This window comes from Equus przewalskii, chromosome 16 (assembly GCF_037783145.1).
Source record: "Equus przewalskii isolate Varuska chromosome 16, EquPr2, whole genome shotgun sequence".
NCBI classification, from domain to species: Eukaryota; Metazoa; Chordata; class Mammalia; order Perissodactyla; family Equidae; genus Equus; species Equus przewalskii.
Genome location: NC_091846.1, coordinates 8,004,700 through 8,025,874, shown reverse-complemented (window position 1 = coordinate 8,025,874; position 21,175 = coordinate 8,004,700). Strand labels below are relative to the sequence as shown.

Here is a 21,175-nt window from a genome sequence, read left to right as displayed (position 1 = left end):
CAAAGCGAAGCACACCAACTTAACCGTACGTCACCAGCAGGCCCCCGTAACCCATGATATTTTATCTCAAGATATAAAGATGGTTGTATTCATTGTACTAGGCATTGACCATTGAAAGTGTCTTATTTTGTGAAATTCACTGTGAATTTACTGAATTGAGTCATACTGAAGTGAGTCAGCACAGAAGTGAATCAGAATGTGACTCCCTATACTCAAAAATGTGTTATTCAAAAACAAGATCTACAGTCTTGAGGTGATCTCTATTTGTTGCCTGTAGATAATCTTCTATGCTTCTTGGTATTCACCTAATCTACTTCTAGATGACTCACGTCCTAAGAGGCTGCTCAGGGCTGAAAGCTCTTTGAGAGGAAGAACTTGGTTTTGATCCATCTTTGCAGCTGTGATTCCGGTTCAGTGCCTGCCACATAGTATTCAGTCAATAAATGCTGGCTGAACTGACTGAAACTGTATCCTAGCCATTCCGCTGGGTCTCACAGGCTTTTGTAGGAGTTGTGGTTCCACACTGGTTCATTTCTAAGAATCTGTGTGTGAGCATGGGTGGAGAAGGCTGGCTAAAATGTGTCTAAGTGCTGGCAATAATTCTCCCTACACATCTGTAATGTTCTGTTCCTTCCATTTGGGCCATCCTCTGGTTCCAGTGACCCTTTTCTTGTCCTTAGCTGAGCTGGCCATATTTTCCTGAGGTGATTCTAGACTCAGAATTCAGAATGAAGATCTAAGCTGCCCAGCCACTAGAGAAATGGTTCCCAAGAGATTTTCCCTTTAGATGAGCCCTTCTGCTGGAGTACTCTTAGCTGGTCAAGGTTTAGCACAAACAGCACAGAAGAGACAGTTGATTGAGATCCTTAATTTCTAGGTACACCAACACAGCCTAAAGATACTAGGGAAGCTTACTGTTGCCGCCATTGTTTTTACCATCTGGGATAAGGACATTTGAGTGGGAAAACTATTTCCTATTGGCTATGGACCATCCACAGTGTTGGCTAGGAAGAAGAGAGAAAAGGAAGGCCAAGTTAAGTCCTGGCTGATGTATCACATCTGATCACTTTCTTTTGTTTTATTCCCCTCATTGCTGCATCCCCATCCCAGAACTCTTCCATGATTTCAAAATATAACTTCAAAAAGCACAATGTGACCTGGGTGGCATACCTTCTAGAGAATGTTCTGTTGTGGCTTTTTTTCCATGGCTAGTGAAGTCACATAAATCCCACACTAAACAAAAAAAACTCAAACCAGAGCACTGGAAGAAGATAATAGGGCTTTCTCCTCTCAGCAGAGAGGTCAAAGGAAGCAGAGTTGTAGAAGCAAGAGAATTAAGGGCAGTTGGTAAAATAAAACAAAGTTTAAAAAGTAAAGATGACCTTTAGAGGGTTTGAAGCTTTGGAAGCCTTTGAAGGAGAGAAAAAGAGAGCCTGGTGTTTCCTTGAGCAAACACGCACTCATTCTTCAGGTTTTACCTTCAACGTTATTCTTCTGAGAAAACGTCCCTCACTCTCTGGGCTGGGTTAGCTTCCCCCGCATCTGGTCCTTCCCCATGATAACACACAAATATAATGTAATTTTATATTTATATGAAAAGTCATTTATAAGTATAAAACTGCATGTATCTATATAAACTTTGTTGTTCAGCTTAAGTTATAAACACTTTAAAGAAAGCAGTCTTGTTTATTATTGTATCCTTCTCTTAGTATATGTTTAAAATACTAAAGAGAAGAATAAATGGTGAGGTTAAAGATTGGAGAAATCAGCAAGGTGAAGGGGGTGAGAGGAAGGGGTCATATCGGGAATGCAGTAGGGAAAAACCCAGGGTTGGCTGGCAGTGAAAGGGAGATAAGAAACATAGATAACTGAGGGAAAAGAGTTCCCAGACTCCTGGAATCATGGATGGGTGTCCAAGCCTTCACCCAGGGCATCAACCCCATCCAGGGAGGTGGTGGTTGAACTTTGTGGGGACAGCTCTGGTATTGGGGACCTTACTACCGCTCTACAGAGTTCTTCCTTCTGGTTTCATGTTACTTCTACTTAGTGGTTTTAGTCTTGTCCTCCAGAATGAGCTGATTCATGATCTATTTTAAAGCCTCTTAGGCTGATAGCCAACTGGTAACAGAAGTTGGTGTTTTGTTTTTTTCTCCCATCAGAGATGTGATATTTTGGATGATATCAAAAAGCCTAATTCTGGAAACAAATTTCTAGATAGATTAATGAAAGTATATAAGTAAAAAGCTCTGAGAATTAAAACCAGCATTCTCCAGGTTTGGGGTACAAATGACTTTAAAAAACATTCAGTAAATTATTTCTTTAAAAATTGGGATACTCGGGTGGAAGCATACTGCTTTTAATGGGTTACTTTCCCTTCCAGACCCTTGACTCTCAGCAAAATTTATAGAACATTAATTTCATCTGAGATAAGATTCTTTTAAAGTTCGTAAAATCTTAGGAAGGCACAGCTTCCTAATTTCCTTAATTTACTATGTAAATTAAGCGAGTCTGAAGAAAACATGAAAATTAAAGGAACCCAGAATTAAAAAGAACAGTTCAGTCAACATGCCCATCCCATTGTTTAAGCAGGATTAGTCTCCAAAACATGTGTAATGAAAAGCAATTGTATGTCAAATTGTTTAATTTAGAAGGAAACTGACTTTGACAACAGAGACACAATGGTCAAGAATAGTGTTTAATGAGTCTTAGAAAATATGCTAACATAGCTTTCAAAAACTCAATTCCCTTATGATGGATAACTTTATTGCACACTCTTGGCCATTTAAATCTCAAAGGTCAGAGGGTTTGTATATATTATTGGTTACAAAGACAGAGATCTCTCAAGTTTCCTCTTAGTGAGTGAATTTATAAAGCACCTTCTTTATAGACAGTCTAAAGTACTCCAGAAAAATGTTTTCCATGGAGTTTAGACTTCATAAACTGTAAGAAAGTAAGCTTAAAATTAATGTAAGCACTTCATCATACTCAGCCTTCCAGTCTCATTTTATTTCTCCTCTATTTTTATATGCAAATGATACTTTGTCTTTATTTGTAATGGATTATAAGGTTGAAGAATATATGAAAAGAACAGACCAAATATTGGGTTAGCTATAATAATGTTTTCTGCTTTTTCTTGTATGAATAGCTAGCATGTTAAGGTGCATGTTTGCTTGCCTGTCTGCTATCTGCTTGCTAGCCTTTCTTCTTCTTCTTCTTTTGTTTTTTTTTGCCTAGGAAGATTCACCCTGAGCTAACATCTTTGCCAGTCTTCCTCTATTTTGTATGTGAGCTGCCGCCACAGCATGGCCAGTGATGAGTGGTGTAGGTCTGCGTCCGGGAACCAAACCTGGGCCACTGAAGCAGAGTGTGCCAAACTTAACCACTAGGCCATGGGGCTGGCCTCTTCTTTTTCATTTTTTTTATACAAAAATTTTAAGAAATTATTTTGAATTCAAAATTAAAACTTCAGCATGATACATTTTTTTTTTTTTTTTAAAGATTTTATTTTTTTCCCCTTTTTCTCCCCAAAGCCCCTCGGCACATAGTTGTACATTCTTCGTTGTGGGTCCTTCTAGTTGTGGTATGTGGGAAGCTGCCTCAGCGTGGTCTGATGAGCAGTGCCATGTCCGCGCCCAGGATTCGAACTGACGAAACACTGGGCCGCCTGCAGCGGAGCGCGAGAACTTAACCACTCGGCCACGGGGCCAGCCCCCAGCATGATACATTTTTTTATGATTACTTAGTAGCATCACAACATACAGCTCCATGATGTATTCATTTTTTTCCAGAAAGAACTGTGTGTGAATCTGAAGATTATCTATGTTACATGACAGGTTATAGGCAGTGGCTAAACTAAAATGTAAAAGTTCTCATTCTCATGCTTTAACATATGGCAAGCTCCTACCTTGAACTGATAAAATATCTCCCAGATCTTTTCTGTGGTGCTTTTCTTCCTAAGGGAACCCACAGGGATCCACGTAAATAGCATGAAGATGAGATCTGGAGAGCTGCTGTCATTGTCTCCGGAGATGCCTGGAACTTTGGTATTGAAGAGTAATGGACACAGAGTATTTGGTAAAGGATTTGGTGGTAGACCAAATTGTAAACCAAATGTCATGTTAAATAGGGAAAACTTTAGATTTTAAATTGTGGCTCACATACATACTGAACTATGCTTCCAGACTAATAATTTTTTATTTTAAAAGAATATGGAGGGTACCTTTGGCAGAACTGAAACTTGTAATCCTAAACAATTTAGAGCAGTTTGAGCGTTTTATTAGTATTAGTACTATTCCTAATAATGCAACTCTATCCAAATGCTCTTTCAGCTGTACGCATTCTCACACTGACTTGATACTTGATTCTTATATAGCAAATGATTCTAAAGAGGGTGCATCAATTGATGAAAGATTAACAACCACCACCAAAAATCAATTACTTCCGTTAAGCCAAGTGTCGTATATTTAATCCTGCATGTATTGCGTGTGTTTTTATTGAAATTGTACCTCTACTGAGCAATCTCTTTTCCAGGTGTTGCTAACCTGAAAATTAATATATTCTGGCCTGAAATAACTTGTGAATTGACATAAACTAACACTACTGGTGACTATGATCCATTGTATGTAAGAGGACATCAGGTCCAGTTTCCCCACAGTCCTCTGAACAGTAACATTGGATAACAACATAGGCCAGTGGGGAGTATAGTCCCCACTGTAAATACATACAAAAATGGAATGTATTGCCTGCTATTGAGAGAGAAACCAACATGTGTCCAGGCCCTGCCTACTGGACAAAACCTTCCTCTGTGCATTTTTAGGGTGTGAAGACCATTTGTTCTGTTCATCTCCCTTTGTATAACTGACCAGATGAAGGTGTGACAGGCTTTTCTGCCAAATACTTTATGAGCTGTGTCTCGTGCCCTGTCAACCAGAGCTTGACCCTTGCTCCAGGCAGCTCAGATAACTTCTATGACATTGTATGGTAAATTGAAGTGACGGGTTGTTAGACAGCTCTGTGGAGGTGGTTTCTGAACCTATTCAATAAAGAACAGCGGTATGGGAGTAAAGCATTTTTTGGGACAAGGTAACTTGTTGGTTGGCAGGAGATTTCTCACTGACCAACCTTAATTAACTCTGATGTCACATGAAAAGGAGCTGTGCATGGGTACAGGTCATTGGGAGGGTAGGCTCCTGATGGTAGCCTAGTGACAGGCCTAATGATAAATGAATGTGCCCTGTTAAACCATGACCCTCTGAGAAGGCAGTGTCGAGTAAAAAGCTCAGAGAGGTACACTGAAGACATGCCCCCTCGTAAACATTGACAGTAGGAATGTCGATGGTATTAGAGTACTTTTCTCTTGGTAAACATCTTAAACCACACAGATTTTTTCTTTTAAATGGCTTTTATAAAGTTTAAGGGAAAATGAGTCAAATCAAAAGCCCATGCATGGGTGGAACAAAGACTGTCCAAGTTCTGAATATTTTAGACATCAGCCACTTCAGTGGCTAATAGTGTGGTGTCCTCTGTGCCATGTGCTGCTAAAGCTATTTATGGGTTTTGTTGAGCAACAATTAAAATGTGAATTGTAAGACAGCTTTAAAACAAACAAATCATAGTAGAGATATAATCAAATGAATATATCTATAGGGTAGTGCCAATGCTAAATGCTGAAATTAAACATTTAAATCATTTTTTTCACTGTTTTTTACACCTGAATTCAAAACATAAAACTTATATAGATGAGTATTTTAAATTTTCTATGAAGGCACGGAGATCAGAGCCTTCACATTTCAAGTCTAATGATTTGGAAATTACTTAGAACAGCAAAAACTCTAAAGCAAGAAGCCGGTGAATTCCTTTTGTGGGTCTGTGTGGTGAAACAGTGCGTTCAATGGAATGTAAAGACGTAAAGGGAAATAGCAGGTTCCTGGGACAGCAGCTTTCCACAAATTAAATGTATTGTTACCAGACAGCAGCTACCTAAACATTCAGCCTTTTGTGGATCCTGAGATCACGAGCACAATTACCCTAATCTAAAATATCCTGTGTGTCCATCTAAAGTCGCAAATAATCTTATCTCTATAAGGGATTAGTCAGCAGTGAGGCAGAGCTTCATGCTATTGCCGAATACAAGTCAATTTCTAAATCCCAGCCTGGAAAGAGCTTTCCTTATGTCTAAGAGAATGAACAGTGCAATTAAAACATACACATTCAAAACCTCCTTCATTTCTATAGCCACCTCCCCACCACACGTAAGACAAACTTGACGTTTTCACGGAGAGAAAAGTGTACGCACACGTGTAGGTAGGTATGTATAGGTGCATGTATTTATGGAAACATCTTTCATTTCTTTAGGTTCTTCCTTGACTTAAGGCCAACTGTTTTGGAGAAAAAAATAACATCTTAAAAACTAAGATCATGGCTAATTGTGGGGCTCAAGTTATGCTGCTACCATACAAATTCCCACACCTTTCCCATCTTCAGTTTAGTCTGTTGGTAGATGGAATGTGAACCCTCTGATCTTTCTCCATCATGCTAGAAGTGAGAGAAAAATGCACATTATCACGCCCTCCATCAGAGCATGGTGCCTGTAAGTTTAGCTAGTGGTGTAGTCTTCACTTAAGGCAGTTCTAATCAGTGCATTCAGTTATAATGCACACTACATAGTATCTGATAAATTCTGTAACACAGGCATGACACAGAGGTTGAGACCAAGATTTAACTTTTTATTAAGTACGAGAGCCCTGTAGGAATTAGCATGTCAAACAAAAATCTCGGTGGATTCTAGAAATTTGGTTCATCTGCAATTGCATTCTTAACCTTTCTCCCACCCTTGCCACCAACAAAAAAGATTCTATGAGATTTAGTCTATGAGACGTAAGCTTTTAATAACCTACATCTTAAGGAAAGAATATCTTTTTTTATTATGAATTATGTTCAATTAACCTCACACAACCTTGGCAAAAGCTCACAGTCTTAAAATCAAATTTTAGAAATATGATACTTGGGGATTTATATTTAGATAAAGAGGTCATTTATCATGTAGGATTATGTACTATTGAAAACATGGTATGCAAAATCAAAGACAGATGCATATCATTTGACATAAATCTAGTATACAAAGCTATGTGTTAAAACAAATAAATTAGAAATCAATGATTTTAATATAAAAGGAAACACCAATAGATTTCTTCAGAGAGCTCTAGTGACATAATTTTCAATGTGACTCAGTTTGCTAAAATTCTAATTTAAGTAGTTAAAATTTGAAACATGCAATTAGAAGTGATTTTAAATGAGCATTAAATTAAATTTGAAATATTGTAATTTGGGGGAACAGTGATTTTTTTTGCAATGTTTATAAAACTTTTAATATATAAATAGTGATGTTATTGAACATTAAGGAAAAATTATTTCTCTAAAATCAGCCTATCCTAAACCTTTTAGCTGGAAAAACAACTAGTATAAAATCTAACACTGATGGGTCATATGTGGCAACAATGTTCAAAATAGCTCAATATTCTAGGGCTTCAACTTAACTCTGTGATTACTTTAGTCACGTTGGTTTTTTTCATAGCAGCTTTATTGAGATAAAATTCACATACCATAAAACTCACCACTTTAAATGATATAATTCAGTGGTTTTTTAATATACTCTCAGAGTTGTGCAACCATTACCACGATCTAATTTTATAACGTTTTTCATCACCCCCGAAAGAAACCCCATGCCCATCATCAGCCCCTCTCCATTCCCCTCTCCCCCAGCCCCCAGCAACCACTAATCTACTTTCTGTCTCTCTGGATTTGCCTGTTCCGGATATTTCATGTAAATGGAATCATAAAATATGTGGCCTCTTGTGACTGGCTCCTTTTACTTAGTGTAATGTTTTTGTTTTTTGAACAACAGATGTTTATTTCTCATAGTTCTAGAAGCTAGAAGTCCCAGCGCAAGGTGTCAGCAGGTTTGGTTTCTTTTGCGGCCTCTCTCTGTGGCTTGTAGACAGCTGCCTTCTTGCCGTGTCCTCATATGGCCTTTGTTCTGTGCCAGCATGTTTTCAATGCTACAGGTTCATGCCATGTTGTAGCATGGATCAGTACTTCATTCCTGTTTATTGCCAAATATTCCATTGTATTAATATACTACATTTTGTTTAGCTCTTCATCATTGATGGATATTTGGGTTGTTTCTACTTTTTTGGCTATTCTAAGTGATGCTGCTATAGACATTTGTGTACAAGTTTTTATGTGGACATGTGTTTTCAGTTCACCTGGGAAGATACTTAGGAGTGGAATTGCTAGGTCGTATGTTTAACCATTTGAGGAAGTGCCATATTATTTTCCAAAGTGATTGCACCATTTTACAATCCTACCAGCAATATGTGAGGGCTCCAATTTCTCCACATCCTCACCAACACTTGTTATTGTCTGTCTTTTTGGTCTGAGCTATCCTAGTAGACGTAAATTGGTATCTCACTGTGGTTTTGATTTGCATTTTCCTGATGACTAATTAATGTCTAGCATCTTTTCATGTGCTTATTGGTCATTTATAAATCTTTGGGAAAATATCTATTCAGATCCTTCATCCATTTTGAAATTAGGTTGTCTTTTCAGTAGCCATAAATATTTTTTAAATGTGATTTCTAACTTGTACATTGGTATCAATTATTGTGATCTCAGGATCATGGAACTTTTAGGCTGGAAGAGATTGTAACAGTCTAAGTCCAGCCCCCTCTGTTGGCAGATGAAGAATCTGAGGCTTAAAGTGACAAGCCCATGGCCATAACAGAGCTAGCTAGTAGCAGAGCTAGGGACATTAATGATTCTAAATCAAAAGTGAAAAAACATAGGCGTTTCATGATTTATATTTGAATAAGGCCCCTTTCTTACAGAGAATAACCCTTTGATTTCAATAAAGTAGAGGCAAAGCAGTAGCATCTGAAAGGAAGAGGAGCTAATGAGGAACTTGTCTTGAAGTTGTATACAGGTAGTAAGGACACTGTTTTTACTTAGATCAATACAAATACCAGTTTCCTACAGATACTTTTAGTCAGACTTTACATAAGAGTCTTCCTTCAGTCTTCAAAGTGATGGCCAGGGCTGTCTCGTTCATGATGACCTATAGTGGGAGCTCACTCTTTTAGTGTCATGCACGGTAGCTTTGAAAAAAGAGCCTCAATCATTTGGGCTTTGGATTTTGTTGCAAAATAAAGTCACACTTTACTTGGAATTTTACTCACTTTCCCACTGAAGTCAAAGAAAGCATTCCACTTTGCCTCATGAAATGAAGGTGGGGAATGGAGAGTGGCATTTTAGAACAGTCTGCGCATGGGCTTTCTACCAGAGGTTTGGCATGTGGAGAGAAGGGATTTTTGTCAAAGAATCCTAAAGTTCTATTCTCTTTATAGCTACCAGATAATACAGAACAGACAAACAATGAGTAAAATATTCAGACAAGAAGAATACAAAGTGTCAGTGTTCACATAAGTCCGTGTACACATACTGGTTTTTTGATAAACCACACTGCTATTAGCCCACACTGCTTGATCGTACAGTTTTTCTAATAAAGAAGCATGTGATAAAGCCCATTTCCATGGTCTGCCACAAGTTTTTTGTTTTGTTTTATTTAAATAATAATTTTCCTGATATAAGGAGATCTCTTTGCCCCTCATGATTATATTTGCAGTTGACTTTGATGAAAACAGTAGTTCACAGACCACCTAGTTCCCTGAGAGGACAATAATTCTTTTAAACCAGACTTCTGGGCTACTATGACAAACAGTGGAAAGTTTTGATCCCCATCTGAGCTTCACAATGGGGGAATCATTGTTAAATTATAGCACTCCACCCTTGGCAATGAAGTATCCTGTGGATTGTTTCTAAATGGGCATTGTGACTCTGAGTTACTTAGTGAGAAGAGCAAGCTGAGTTGCACATGGTGTGAAGATGTACATGTATATGGATGTGTACATATTTATATCTTTATATATATTACTATTGAGATCGAGAAAGTGTGTGACATGCAATAGATACTCAAAAAATGTTAGTTAAATCTTCATTACTCAAGTAGGTGTATGGACATTAAACTGCTTCAAAGAAGTGTTTTAAGGCCTGATGTAATTTCAAAGCATTTGAGGAATAAATATTTCACTTTCCTTTTTCCTTACTAGTTTTCCTGTTAAACTGTAGTCTTGGCACCTCCATTAATCTTTATGAGATTCTAGTTTCTTATGAAGAGAAGAATGGTGATGTACTCAAAGTGGCCAGTTACTTGGAAATACAATTTCCTTATACTTCTCCTCTCTTTTTGTTTTAATCAACCACTTTTATCTAACTTCCTCATTCCAAGTGCAACATTCATTGATGTCAGCGGAGACAAATTATATAGCAAAATGTTCTCTCAGCATTTTCCCCCTAAACTTTCCAATAACCCCATTTTTTTCTCAGGGTCTTATTTAACCACTCCTTTTTGTTGTCATCTTTTAGTTGGAGGATGGAATGTCCAATGCAGAGAGGAACGTGCAGATGGCACATCCTTTGAGGAATCTTCTCTATGTAACATTTCTCTCAGCTGTGATTTGGGTAGTTCTTTGAAGTCAAAGGTTCTCTCTGATGAGGGTCAGGAGTACTGGTATTCTAGGGTGCTGATAAAGAAAGATTCATACAATTTGGTAACCAAAATAGCAGGCAGTGGGATTCACCTCATATGAAAAGGGAGGCTTCTTCCCCATGGCCTCTCCTGGATGAGAAAGCTCATTACCTCCACACAAACCACAGAGATACCTACAAGGAATGCCAGAATTTTCCACAGGAAGCTTTGCTGGATCTTTTCCAGCACATGAACAATTGCTCAATTAAATCCCTAGAGTTCCATGCCATAGAAAAAGGCAGAAACTATTCTGGCCTGGAAATTTTTCAGGGCAGGTGTTATCACTTGCTAGCTGTGGCTGTAGAAAAACCTCGTGCTCCCATGGATCACTGATTTTGAGCTACACGTTGCCTCAGGAAACTCATAAAGGTGAGCTAAGTACAAAATTCTTCCCTAGGTACCTGAATGGGTTGACTTGTTCTATGGGGTTATTTGATAGACCAATTCATCTATATGAAACAGTAATTTTCATTTAAATTAGTCAATATTGAGCCATTTTTTTCTAGTAATAATTTGATACTAGGACCTTCTGTATATAGAAGTTACTTTATGGGGCCAGCCTGGTGGCCCAGTGGTTAAGTGCACACGTTTGGCTTTGGCAGCCCGCGATTCATTGGTTTGAATTCTGGGTGTGGACCTAACTACTGCTTGTCAAGCCATGCTGTGGCAGGCGTCCCACATGAAAAAGAGGAAGATGGGCACAGATGTTAGCTCAGGGCTGGTCTTCCTTAGCAAAAAGAGGAGGATTGGCAGCAGATGTTAGCTCAGGGCTAATCTTCCTCAAAAAAAAAAAAAAGTGACCTTAAAAGTACTAATTTATATCTCCAGCAATACTAGAAAAGCAGATAATGTTAATTTAATATCTTTGCAACTACACACCCAGCAAAAACTCTCTGAGAGAAGTGGGAGGAAGTGATTCTGCTGTCAGGGACAGTGGGCATCTGTCACATATCAGACATCATGCCCACACCTAGAGGACACAGCACTAAATCCTCACACCACATCTGTGAGGCAGATCGTGCGTTTTCCAGTTCTACACATGAGGATACCAAGAAGCAGCAATTAATGCCAAGGCCATACAGTTAGTAAATGGAGAAATTAAGCTTTCAATGCAGATTTTTAAGTGAGTCTAGTTTTCTCTGAGATCTTAGGACCCGAGAGAAACACTAGAGAGCACTGCTAGACTTAAGTGGAATTGACACATAGATCTCATCTCACAGATCTGTGAGCTGACGTTAAAACCTAGAGCACCATTCAGCTCAATCTTCTACCTTGAATTCCACTGCATAAACCTATTTCTTTCAGAAAAAATATTCTCTAAGATTGGCTCCAAATACTTAACTCTTCTCCTTCCAAGAATATCTTCCCTCCCTCCCTTAACCCTTATCCCTGCTAATCCTGGGCCCCTGATCTCCTGCTTTGGCCTGGCATTGCAGCTGCCTCAACAGGAATTGGCGGGGGGGGGGGGGGGGGGGCCGAGGAGGAAGAGCAGAGGATGGGGGGAAGAAGGAGGCAGGAGAGATCTTTATTGCTATTTATTCTGATTAGTCAGTGAGAGCTTCAGGACAGGATCAACCTCTCCTGAACCAAAGGCTCAAAGAATCATGGGACTGGGAATGTCAGAAATGGAAAGTCAGAGATCCAAAGTCATCTAGTCTAATCTCTCATTTTCCAGATGAGAGAACTGAGATCTGGAGAGAGAGGTGACTTGGCCAGGGTCACATCACTAGTCACTAGGATATATAATATTATTGTGCTGCATGGAGATATATAGACTTTAAAGCACCGCTGAACAGCTTATTTCATTGTCTCACAACAATCCCCATGACATATGCTTGTCAAGTGTCACGTAGGAGTGGATGGTTCCCTTTTTTCTGTTCCATTATAGAGGGAACTTGGAGATGATGTGAAACAAACCAAATGGCTTCTAAAACTGATTTTGATTCTATAATTAGTTTTCCAAATGAGGAAACTAGTTCAGAAAGAGAAATGACTAGCCCAAAATATAGCTTACCTAATGACTGAGTTATGTCTAGAACCCAAGAAAATTTCTATCCTTTGTATTCAGAAAACAGATCAGACAGGCCTGAATGACGAGATGACTTACAATGGTAGAAAGTTCAGTATTAGAAATATATTTTGTATGAGATTTAATACTGAGAGTTATCAATGTTGCTATATATTCTTAACATGGTTGCATTTTGAACCATGTATGAATCTATTAATGTTCTAAAATGATGGGCTTTTGGATATTATTTAGACCACTTGATATAATAGGATATATAATATTTGTAAGCAAGGCTTGGGCTGGAAAAAAATTGTGAATTAAGAGAAATGTGTATTAGATGTACCTTTTTGTATATGCAAGTAAGTTAAAGATGAAAGTTACCTTTATGGAAAGATACACCTTTTTTGAAAAAAAAAGATGAGAGGGCAATTTGCAAATAATGCATTTCAAAAATTTGTTTTCCAGGATCTAGTTCAGGTTCAAAATTAAAAGGTCCTGAACTGAGTTTAAAAGGCACCCAGCACGTCATGCAAGCAGGCCAGACGCTGTATCTGAAATGCAGGTCAGTGACTGTTGGTTTGGGGATAATCTGGTTGCCTTTCCTAAGGGAAAGCATTCCCTGGCCAAGTGGGAAGGTCTCCTCTTGGAGGAGAAAGGCAGTGACCTCAGCTGTCTCTCGTGATCTGCTGGGGGAAATCACAAAGGGGGAACGGAACAGATGCCCCAAACATTTTGCATCTTTATTCTGAGTTGTTTAAAAGCTTTTCTAAATGTGTTGCTTTTCTGTAAAGAAGAAGATGACTACACTTAAGAAAGGACCTCAGATTAGAGCTTCCTAATGAAATGAATGCTTAGGAACTGGCCCCAGCCCTAATTCTGTTTTCTTTTCTTATCTGTGATTGCAGGGGGGAAGCAGCCCATTCCTGGTCTTTGCCTGAAACGGTGACTAAGGAAAGCAAAAGGCTGAGCATAAGTAAGTCTGCCTGTGGAAGGAACGGCAAACAGTTCTGCAGCACTTTGACCTTGACCACGGCTCAGGCAAATCACACTGGCTTCTACAGCTGCAAATATCTGTCCATGCCTGCTTCAAAGAAGAAGAAAACAGAGTCTAGAATCTATATATTTATTAATGGTAAGACTCATTTTCTAAATTCTGTTTGCTATAGCTTTGTGGTGGGTCATAAATCCACCCTGATCCACTGGAAAGGGGGCTTTCCTAGTGAGTATGAAAGAAATGGGCCAGGGAAGAGATTCTACCCTAGTTGCGGAATCTTTTAGAATGCATTTTCAATGCGTTTCTTGAGTGTCAATTTCAACTAGAATTTTCAAGGAGCAGTCAGTCAATTGTATGCTCTCTGAAGGGAGAGATTCTGGTCTATTTTGTTCAGCACTGTATCCATAGTTCCTATAATAGTATCTGGCACATAGTTGGATGAATAAATGAAAGACAAGATTTTAGTTCTATTTCTTAATTATTGAGAAGCCCAAAATAGAATACAAGATTTTTTGGCCTTTAACACAACTGTATTCTCTTATATGTTGGAATTGTAAAATATTGTTTTTTCTACTAAATTCATAAATGTAATGTTTCTAATGTCTCTTGAATGTTACAAAATTGGTTCTAGTTGATGATGTATTATTTCATGTTCATTAAGCAAGTATTAGAATGATATAAGAGCTGGCATGTGCCATTATATAGTGGAAAGGGCAATAGGTAAAAATGAGTCATTTTTTGGTAATAATTTTTATGGTCCTATTTTTCCCACCTTAGAGAATGAACGAGTGAAGTAATATTGAGAGGGAAGAAATGCAAAATCCTTAAAGAAATATAAACTGACAATAGAAGGGATCCCTGAGGAAGAATAAGGAAGATGGCCTGTCATTTTTTTCTGCCTTGATTACTTGTAGCCCATTTTCAAAACCTGTTGAGAGGGATTAAAAAGAAAAAGAGGCTCTAGAGAACAGAAAATGAAATTAGTAGGCACCTCAGGTACAAAGTCAAGTTAAAAAACAAAACAAGACAACCAACCATCAGTATCAATAGCCTAAATACACATTGTGGGTCTCCCTCCTGGGGAGTTAAAGAAGTGGGTCTTTGTATTGGAGGCAGTACCATAGAATTACGTTTTGGGGGGATTCTTGTTGAATTTTTGAAATAAGGCAACTAGACAATGTTTTTCCCAAGCATAATATGTGTAATCATCCGGATTCAGGATTAGTCTTAGGAGACAGCAGAACAGTTGTATGATGTTGGCAGGGACATCTTCCTATCAGCCTGATTTTGACTGAGCCACTCTTCTGTCCCTCTTCCTCCAAACTCTTTTTACATTTTGCACTTTCCCAGGGGGGTAGATAACTGAAGGAGGAAACAACTTTCCAGCTGGTTGCCATCATAGGAATGCAATCAGCCCACTTAAAAATAAGAGGAGGAAGTAGGCCAAGGATCTTTGCTTGGCGAAGTCAGCCCACTTCTACAGGAGGGAAGAAAGGGTGGCAGCAGGAAATGAGGCAGGGTGCAAAAGGTGCAGAATGAAGAAGGGGAGCTTTCAGAGGGGTACTTTTGCAGCTTAGGGAGAAAGCAGACGCAAACTTGATAGTGGTGGAAAAAATTATGTACTCAGTCATCTGTTCTCTTTTTCGAGTTCCACATAGTAGGTTATGTTCTTTCTGACACTTGTAGAGGAAAGAAAACTTTTTATTCCTGTCTCTCTGAGGGGTGGGGGAAAATTCATTCATACTAAAATTCTCATAAAACTTTCTCCTATGGGTTTGTCAGAGTCTAATTTGCTAATCCAATACTTTAATGAGTAAAAGAAGACCATCTCTTTTTTTTCTCTAGAAAATAACTTTCAGTTATTTTCACCTTTAACTCCTACACTATTCAAGAGATCTCATGGGTTTATAGAGCCAGCAGGTAGGGAGCGCGGAACTCATCTTTTTCAATCCTCTTTTATAACAGAAGGGAAACTTAGCTATTTAGAATGATTTCCATTTTGACTATACAACAGAGTAGATCTGGCAAATAACCATTACTTGGGGTGTCAAATCACTTGTTAATCTAAGCCCCATGAGGGCAAGGTCCATGTCTGTTTAAATTACTTTTGTCTGCAGTGTCCCTCCCTAGTACAGTGCCTGGCACATAGTGAGAATTCAGTAATATTTGTTGAGTGAATATATGAAGCAATTAACACAGGCTGTGTGGAATACTATATTGAAATTGGCATTGAGGATTAATTCCAGGCTAAGTGGGAAAGAATGCCATGTTTGATTATTGATGTCTGTTATGAGATTGGGAGGGGAAGTAGTGGCCATTATGTCATGTATTTATCATGTCTGCTCTTCTGTAGTAGTCCAAAGACATTAGCATAAAGTTACAAGTCCCATGTCTCAAAACTTACCAACACACAATTTGGTTGGACATTAGGAAATTGTCTATTTCAAAGACCGTGTTTTTGGAGAGGGGAAGATTGTGAAGTGTATTAGTTGTGTTTCATAGGACATTACTATGGAATATATATAAGTACTGTGAATACTATATGAGTTCATTGGGAAAAAATATTATAATGATACTGCTATTTTTAATTAGCCCTAATACTAGAAGATATGTGAGGCAATAATAGTAGCCATAGAAGAGCACCTGAAGCCTCTTTGTTAATTAATTTAATTAGCAAAGATTTAGGGGACACTTGCTATGTGCCTGTAACTCTACTACTCTGTATAATAACACCAATTTCGTCTCTTTCCTGGCAAAGTGACTTTGGTCTCATAAACACACTGTACTGAAGTCCAAGGTAGCTGTGATGTCTAATTCTCTAAAAGATGTAACTTTTCCAAATATCCTTACATTTTACGCATTTCCTATCATCTTATTTTATTCTCTTTCTGAGAAAATTTGTCTTATGCTTCCATTTTTATTGAATACCTACTACATTACAGGTTTAATTTCATTCAGGGCACAAAACTCATCCCTGACTCAAGATTGTCTCTGGGATTAACAAAACTCCGACCAGTTCCTAATACACAGCTGTGATTACTCACTAGATATTAACTGGTTATTACTTGTTTATGATTGTTAAATATTTACTTTAGAGCACATTATTCTATTTGGAGTACTTTTGCCCCTGATAAGCACCTACAGCTGTGTTCGCATTTTATTTTGGTTTTCTATAAAGATGAGAAACACTGTTAGACACATCTTTTGAAAAGGCATAGATTTGTAGCTGATAGGGTTCCGAGAAAAAGACACAGGGCTACAACTTTATCTATATAACACCAAATCCAGCATGTAGATTATAAATAAATATGACTTAGACATTATCGATTGCCTGCTGTGTAATAGGCACAGTTCCCACCTGAGCACTAGTTTGGACATAACATCTGATATGCAGTGTACAGAAAAATCAATATCACCACTTTATCATTACAGCTTGTATAAATCCACCAAACCTCTGACATAATGTACTATATTAATTTAATTACTCAAGTAATTATACTTTACTTGACTTAAATACTGAATTGTCTGGTAAATTAAAATTTCCTTTAATATAACTTCTAACATTTGTAGTTTCTTTTCATTTAAACAAATGGTTTTGTTTACATTCTGCCATTTAATTCTCACAACGGTCCTGTGAAGTATTCTTCTCTTCATTCTACAGTGAAGGATCTAAGACCCGCTTCACATGGAGCCTACGTGGGGAGCAAGGGAAAAGTGTTAGCACCACAGTAAGGTGGCCAGATTTTTCCCTTCAGAGTCCCAGTGGCGGGGGGGGGATCAGGGCGGGCAAGACTGAGGCAGGAAGACCAGGTAGGGGCTGCTGTGTGCACTGAGGCAGGAGAGCTGGCGGCCCAGGTCACTGTGGTACCCGCGGGGAAGGAGAGAAATGGATGGGCTGGAGGGAGTCAGGCAGCTTTGGAGAGTGTGTGGATCAGGTGGGTGAGGGAAAGGGAGGAGTCAAAGCGACACTCGGAATTCTGGAGGGGCAGCTGGATGTTGTGAAGTACATTAGTTGTGTTTCATAGGACATTACTATGGAATATATATAAGTACTGTAGTATATAAGTACTGGAGAACAATGTTCTCCAGGTCTCCCGGAGCCAAGTAAAGCTTTGTCTCACTAAACTACACTGATGTGAAGACCATCAGCATCTTCTCCTGATGCACCCTTGGCTTGGTCTCAACAAACGGCTGTTGAATGAGAGTAGCTGAAAACTACTCATATACATTTTTAAGAATTGCTCTTGTGAAAGTGAATGGAAAGCCTAGTAATTATAGCTACAAAATTCTGGGTCATAAAGAAAAACAAATTGTAAAGCACTCCTTAATGCTTTGCTAATTACAAAACAAAAAGATTTCTAGATGAATAGTAACATTATGGCTGCTGAGGTGGTATTCGTCTCCTTTGCAGAGAAAAAGGAATGCCTCTGCACTTCTTTTCTGACCCTCTGGTATACACAAGAAATTGGCTCCAGCTCAGCCTTTTCTAAAAGTTAGAAGCGTTCATTGAAATTACGATTGTAATATATGAGTTGTGACTGTAAAGGAAGAAAACTGAGCATAAGAGTTTTTAATGGCATCTCCAGAGTATTTAATACTTTGTCAGTGACTCCAATTTAGTTAGGAAGACCATGAATTTAGCATGTTGAGTTCCTCACACTGTGAAGTCAGCCTATACCCCTCCCCTCTCTAGACCCAAGCCTTTCAGGGGTATTTAAGTATAATATCTTCTCTTGAAAAATTATAATTGAAAAGGGGGAAGAAATGGAGGGGTGTGTGCGTTATGGTTGGGTGGATATCTTCTACTTCTTCCCTGTTAAAGAAATTTATCTCTTTTCTTCACTTGATTTTTCTCTCTGAGTCTATTAAAGCAAATAGGTTGGAGCATTTTCATAACAGATTTTTCCTCCATTGCTTCTCCTATATATATAAAACGTATGAGATTTGCATAACAGTTTAATTCCAGGTAGAAAAATTTTCAGACACACTGGGTATATATTTGAAAAGTAGTAGAAATTCTAACAACCCAGATATTCCGGGAGAGAATAATCATTAAGGCTTCACATGAACTAGAGAAAACTCTACCTGGCTATGGGACCTGGAACAAGTAAAACTACCAACAGCCCAGATATTCGGAGAAGGATTCAATATACTCATTTGTACAGCACTTCAGATTTTCCTGAAGAGCTTTGACATAATTATCTCTGCGATAAACCGAGTTGGTATTATTTCTTCCATTTTGTATATGAGAAAATATCCTCAGTGACCTGCATGAAATAGACAGAGCTAATAAAATGATAAGCCAGGATGAGGATCTAGGTCAGATCCTTAGGTTAGGGCTATCTCCACTTCATTAGAGTTTCAGCTATTGCTTCAAACTATGAATTAGTTGTTGTTTTGATCTTTGAGAATATAGATTATATGGTTATTAAATTTTTCTAAATTCAATCTATTTCTTTTGAGGAATGATAGATTAAGCAAGTTTCAGAGTGTCTTTCTGAGCAATAGACCTTAGAGAAACAAATCCTGATCCCAAAGAGCTTTGTGTTGTCGCCTCTTGGGGACAGAGCTTGTCTGGGCATCATCCGCATAAACACTGTTTCACTGCTGCATTCTGGCTCACACAGTAGGAGAAAGAGACACAATCCTATTGACTAAGTTGAGCAGGGCTTTTAAAAATGTGCATTCCAATCCATTAATGGACTGTGGAATCAAATTAGTGGGTTGTAATCAGCATTAGGAAAAAAAAAAGCAGAACAGAATGGAAAATATCCCAGCACATTCCAAAGTGTACGGGTAAGTGTTGTTTAGTGAAACTTTTTTTTTTAAATAAACTTTGGTTTCCATTTTATACACATACGCCCACATTTATACATTACACCCACATATATGTAAAATACATATGAATGTATGTGTGTTTAATGGGCTGATGCGAAATGTATTTCTTATTGTAGAACTCAGTACAATAAATTTAGAAGTTTTAAACTCGTGAAAGTTTAAACAGGTAAACTTATTAAAGTTCTAACAGGTTTCGACAGGGCAGGACATATCTATACTTTTTATTTGGGAAAACACCACCATTCATAAGCACCACGGTGTTTTTTGCACACCACTACTAAAACAGGCATGGAGAGAACCTGCTAGGGGGATAACTGCTCTCCTCTACTTGAGGTGGCTGCACCGCTGCCATGTGGTTTTGTGCAATACACATGTCACATTCCTGAAATGGGGTTTCCCACAAATAGGTCTGACCCAGGAGGTGCCGTCAGCAAATGGAGTCTGTCTGCAGATGTAGACTACACACCTGCCACGTACAAGGCCTTATTGTTTGTTCTGTGGAGGCACAAAGAGCAAAGCTATGGGATCTTATGATTTTTGGACTCCCCTGGTCACTTTCTAGCACCATGACTTACAATAGATTTGTGAGGTTTTAAAAATGCACAGGTTTAACTTTTTTAAAGAATAACTATTAGTTCAAAAGCAGGTCTTTCCAGGAAGTGAACAGGACTCCTCCAATAGTTCTTACTGAGGCCTCCCATCAGTGTTCCACGGAGCCCAGACATTCTGTTCCAACGCTGCCCTCCACTGGATTTCCACCCAGGTCTGAGGCACTGTGGGGCACTCACAAGATGCCTGGTTGACACTGCTTAGCTGGGTGATGGCTGAGCAGTTGGCGTCTGCTGCCCAATTTGCCATACTAGAATGTTAAGTCCAATCAGCACAGCCGTTATAACAAGCAGAGACATTGATGAAAAGAGTAGCAATCTGAAGATTTACTCACAGAACCTTGCAGCTCCCACTTTTTCCCTCACGGTGATAACAACATATGTAAGGTGGGAATGCACAAAAGATGTCAGCCCTCCAACCTAAACTGAAAGGGGGTCTTGATGCTTTCAATTGCATCAGTTGGCTGCCTTGTCAGATACGCCACATCCATGCAGGTCAGAACTACAATGGGCAGAGAGAGCATCACAAGGCTGAACAGACTTTCAAAGCCTCTAAAAACATTTCAGTGGAATCACTATCATATTTTTGTGAGAGAAATTTTAAAGAAAAAATATTTACTCAATTCATCAAAATTCTCCTCTGAGGGAAAACAGGCTAAAACAATTTACATTTTGTAGGAAGAAAAAAATTAAGAAACCAACTAAAAAAACCCTCTTAGCCACATTAGATGGCTGAATTCTTTAGGTCTGGATTTCTTAGCAAACTTAGGACATTATCTGTTATTGCTCTGTTAATGTCTAGAGTCTTCTCCAGTTTTCAACATGTACTCATTCACCCTTTCCCCTGCCCATCCAAAGAGCTTTTTTCACACCTCCCTTCTTCACCTCTATCCCTGATGCGTGGCTCCTTCTACTTATTTTCTGAAACTTGTCTTTATTGGTAAGAATTGGTTTCCAAAGTTTTGGTCTCAAGATTGTCTAAGATTCCTACCCTAGTAGCCACCTGAGCCCACAGTCGATGAGAAGAACACTTACTAGTCACCTTGCATCACCAGGAAGCTGCGAATGCAGACAGGTTGGGTGAT

General features: G+C 38.6%; 1 protein-coding gene across 1 annotated transcript in view; it reads left to right on the top strand.

The window, feature by feature from the left end:
- The window catches only part of FLT1 (fms related receptor tyrosine kinase 1), a 172,680-nt gene that overhangs the window by 13,958 nt on the left and 137,547 nt on the right, over window positions 1-21,175 (top strand). Inside the window, exons 2-3 of the mRNA XM_008536754.2 lie at window positions 13,116-13,212; window positions 13,556-13,782. Of these exons, the coding sequence (XP_008534976.1) occupies window positions 13,116-13,212; window positions 13,556-13,782 (324 nt within the window). The remainder of the gene's footprint in view (window positions 1-13,115; window positions 13,213-13,555; window positions 13,783-21,175) is intronic.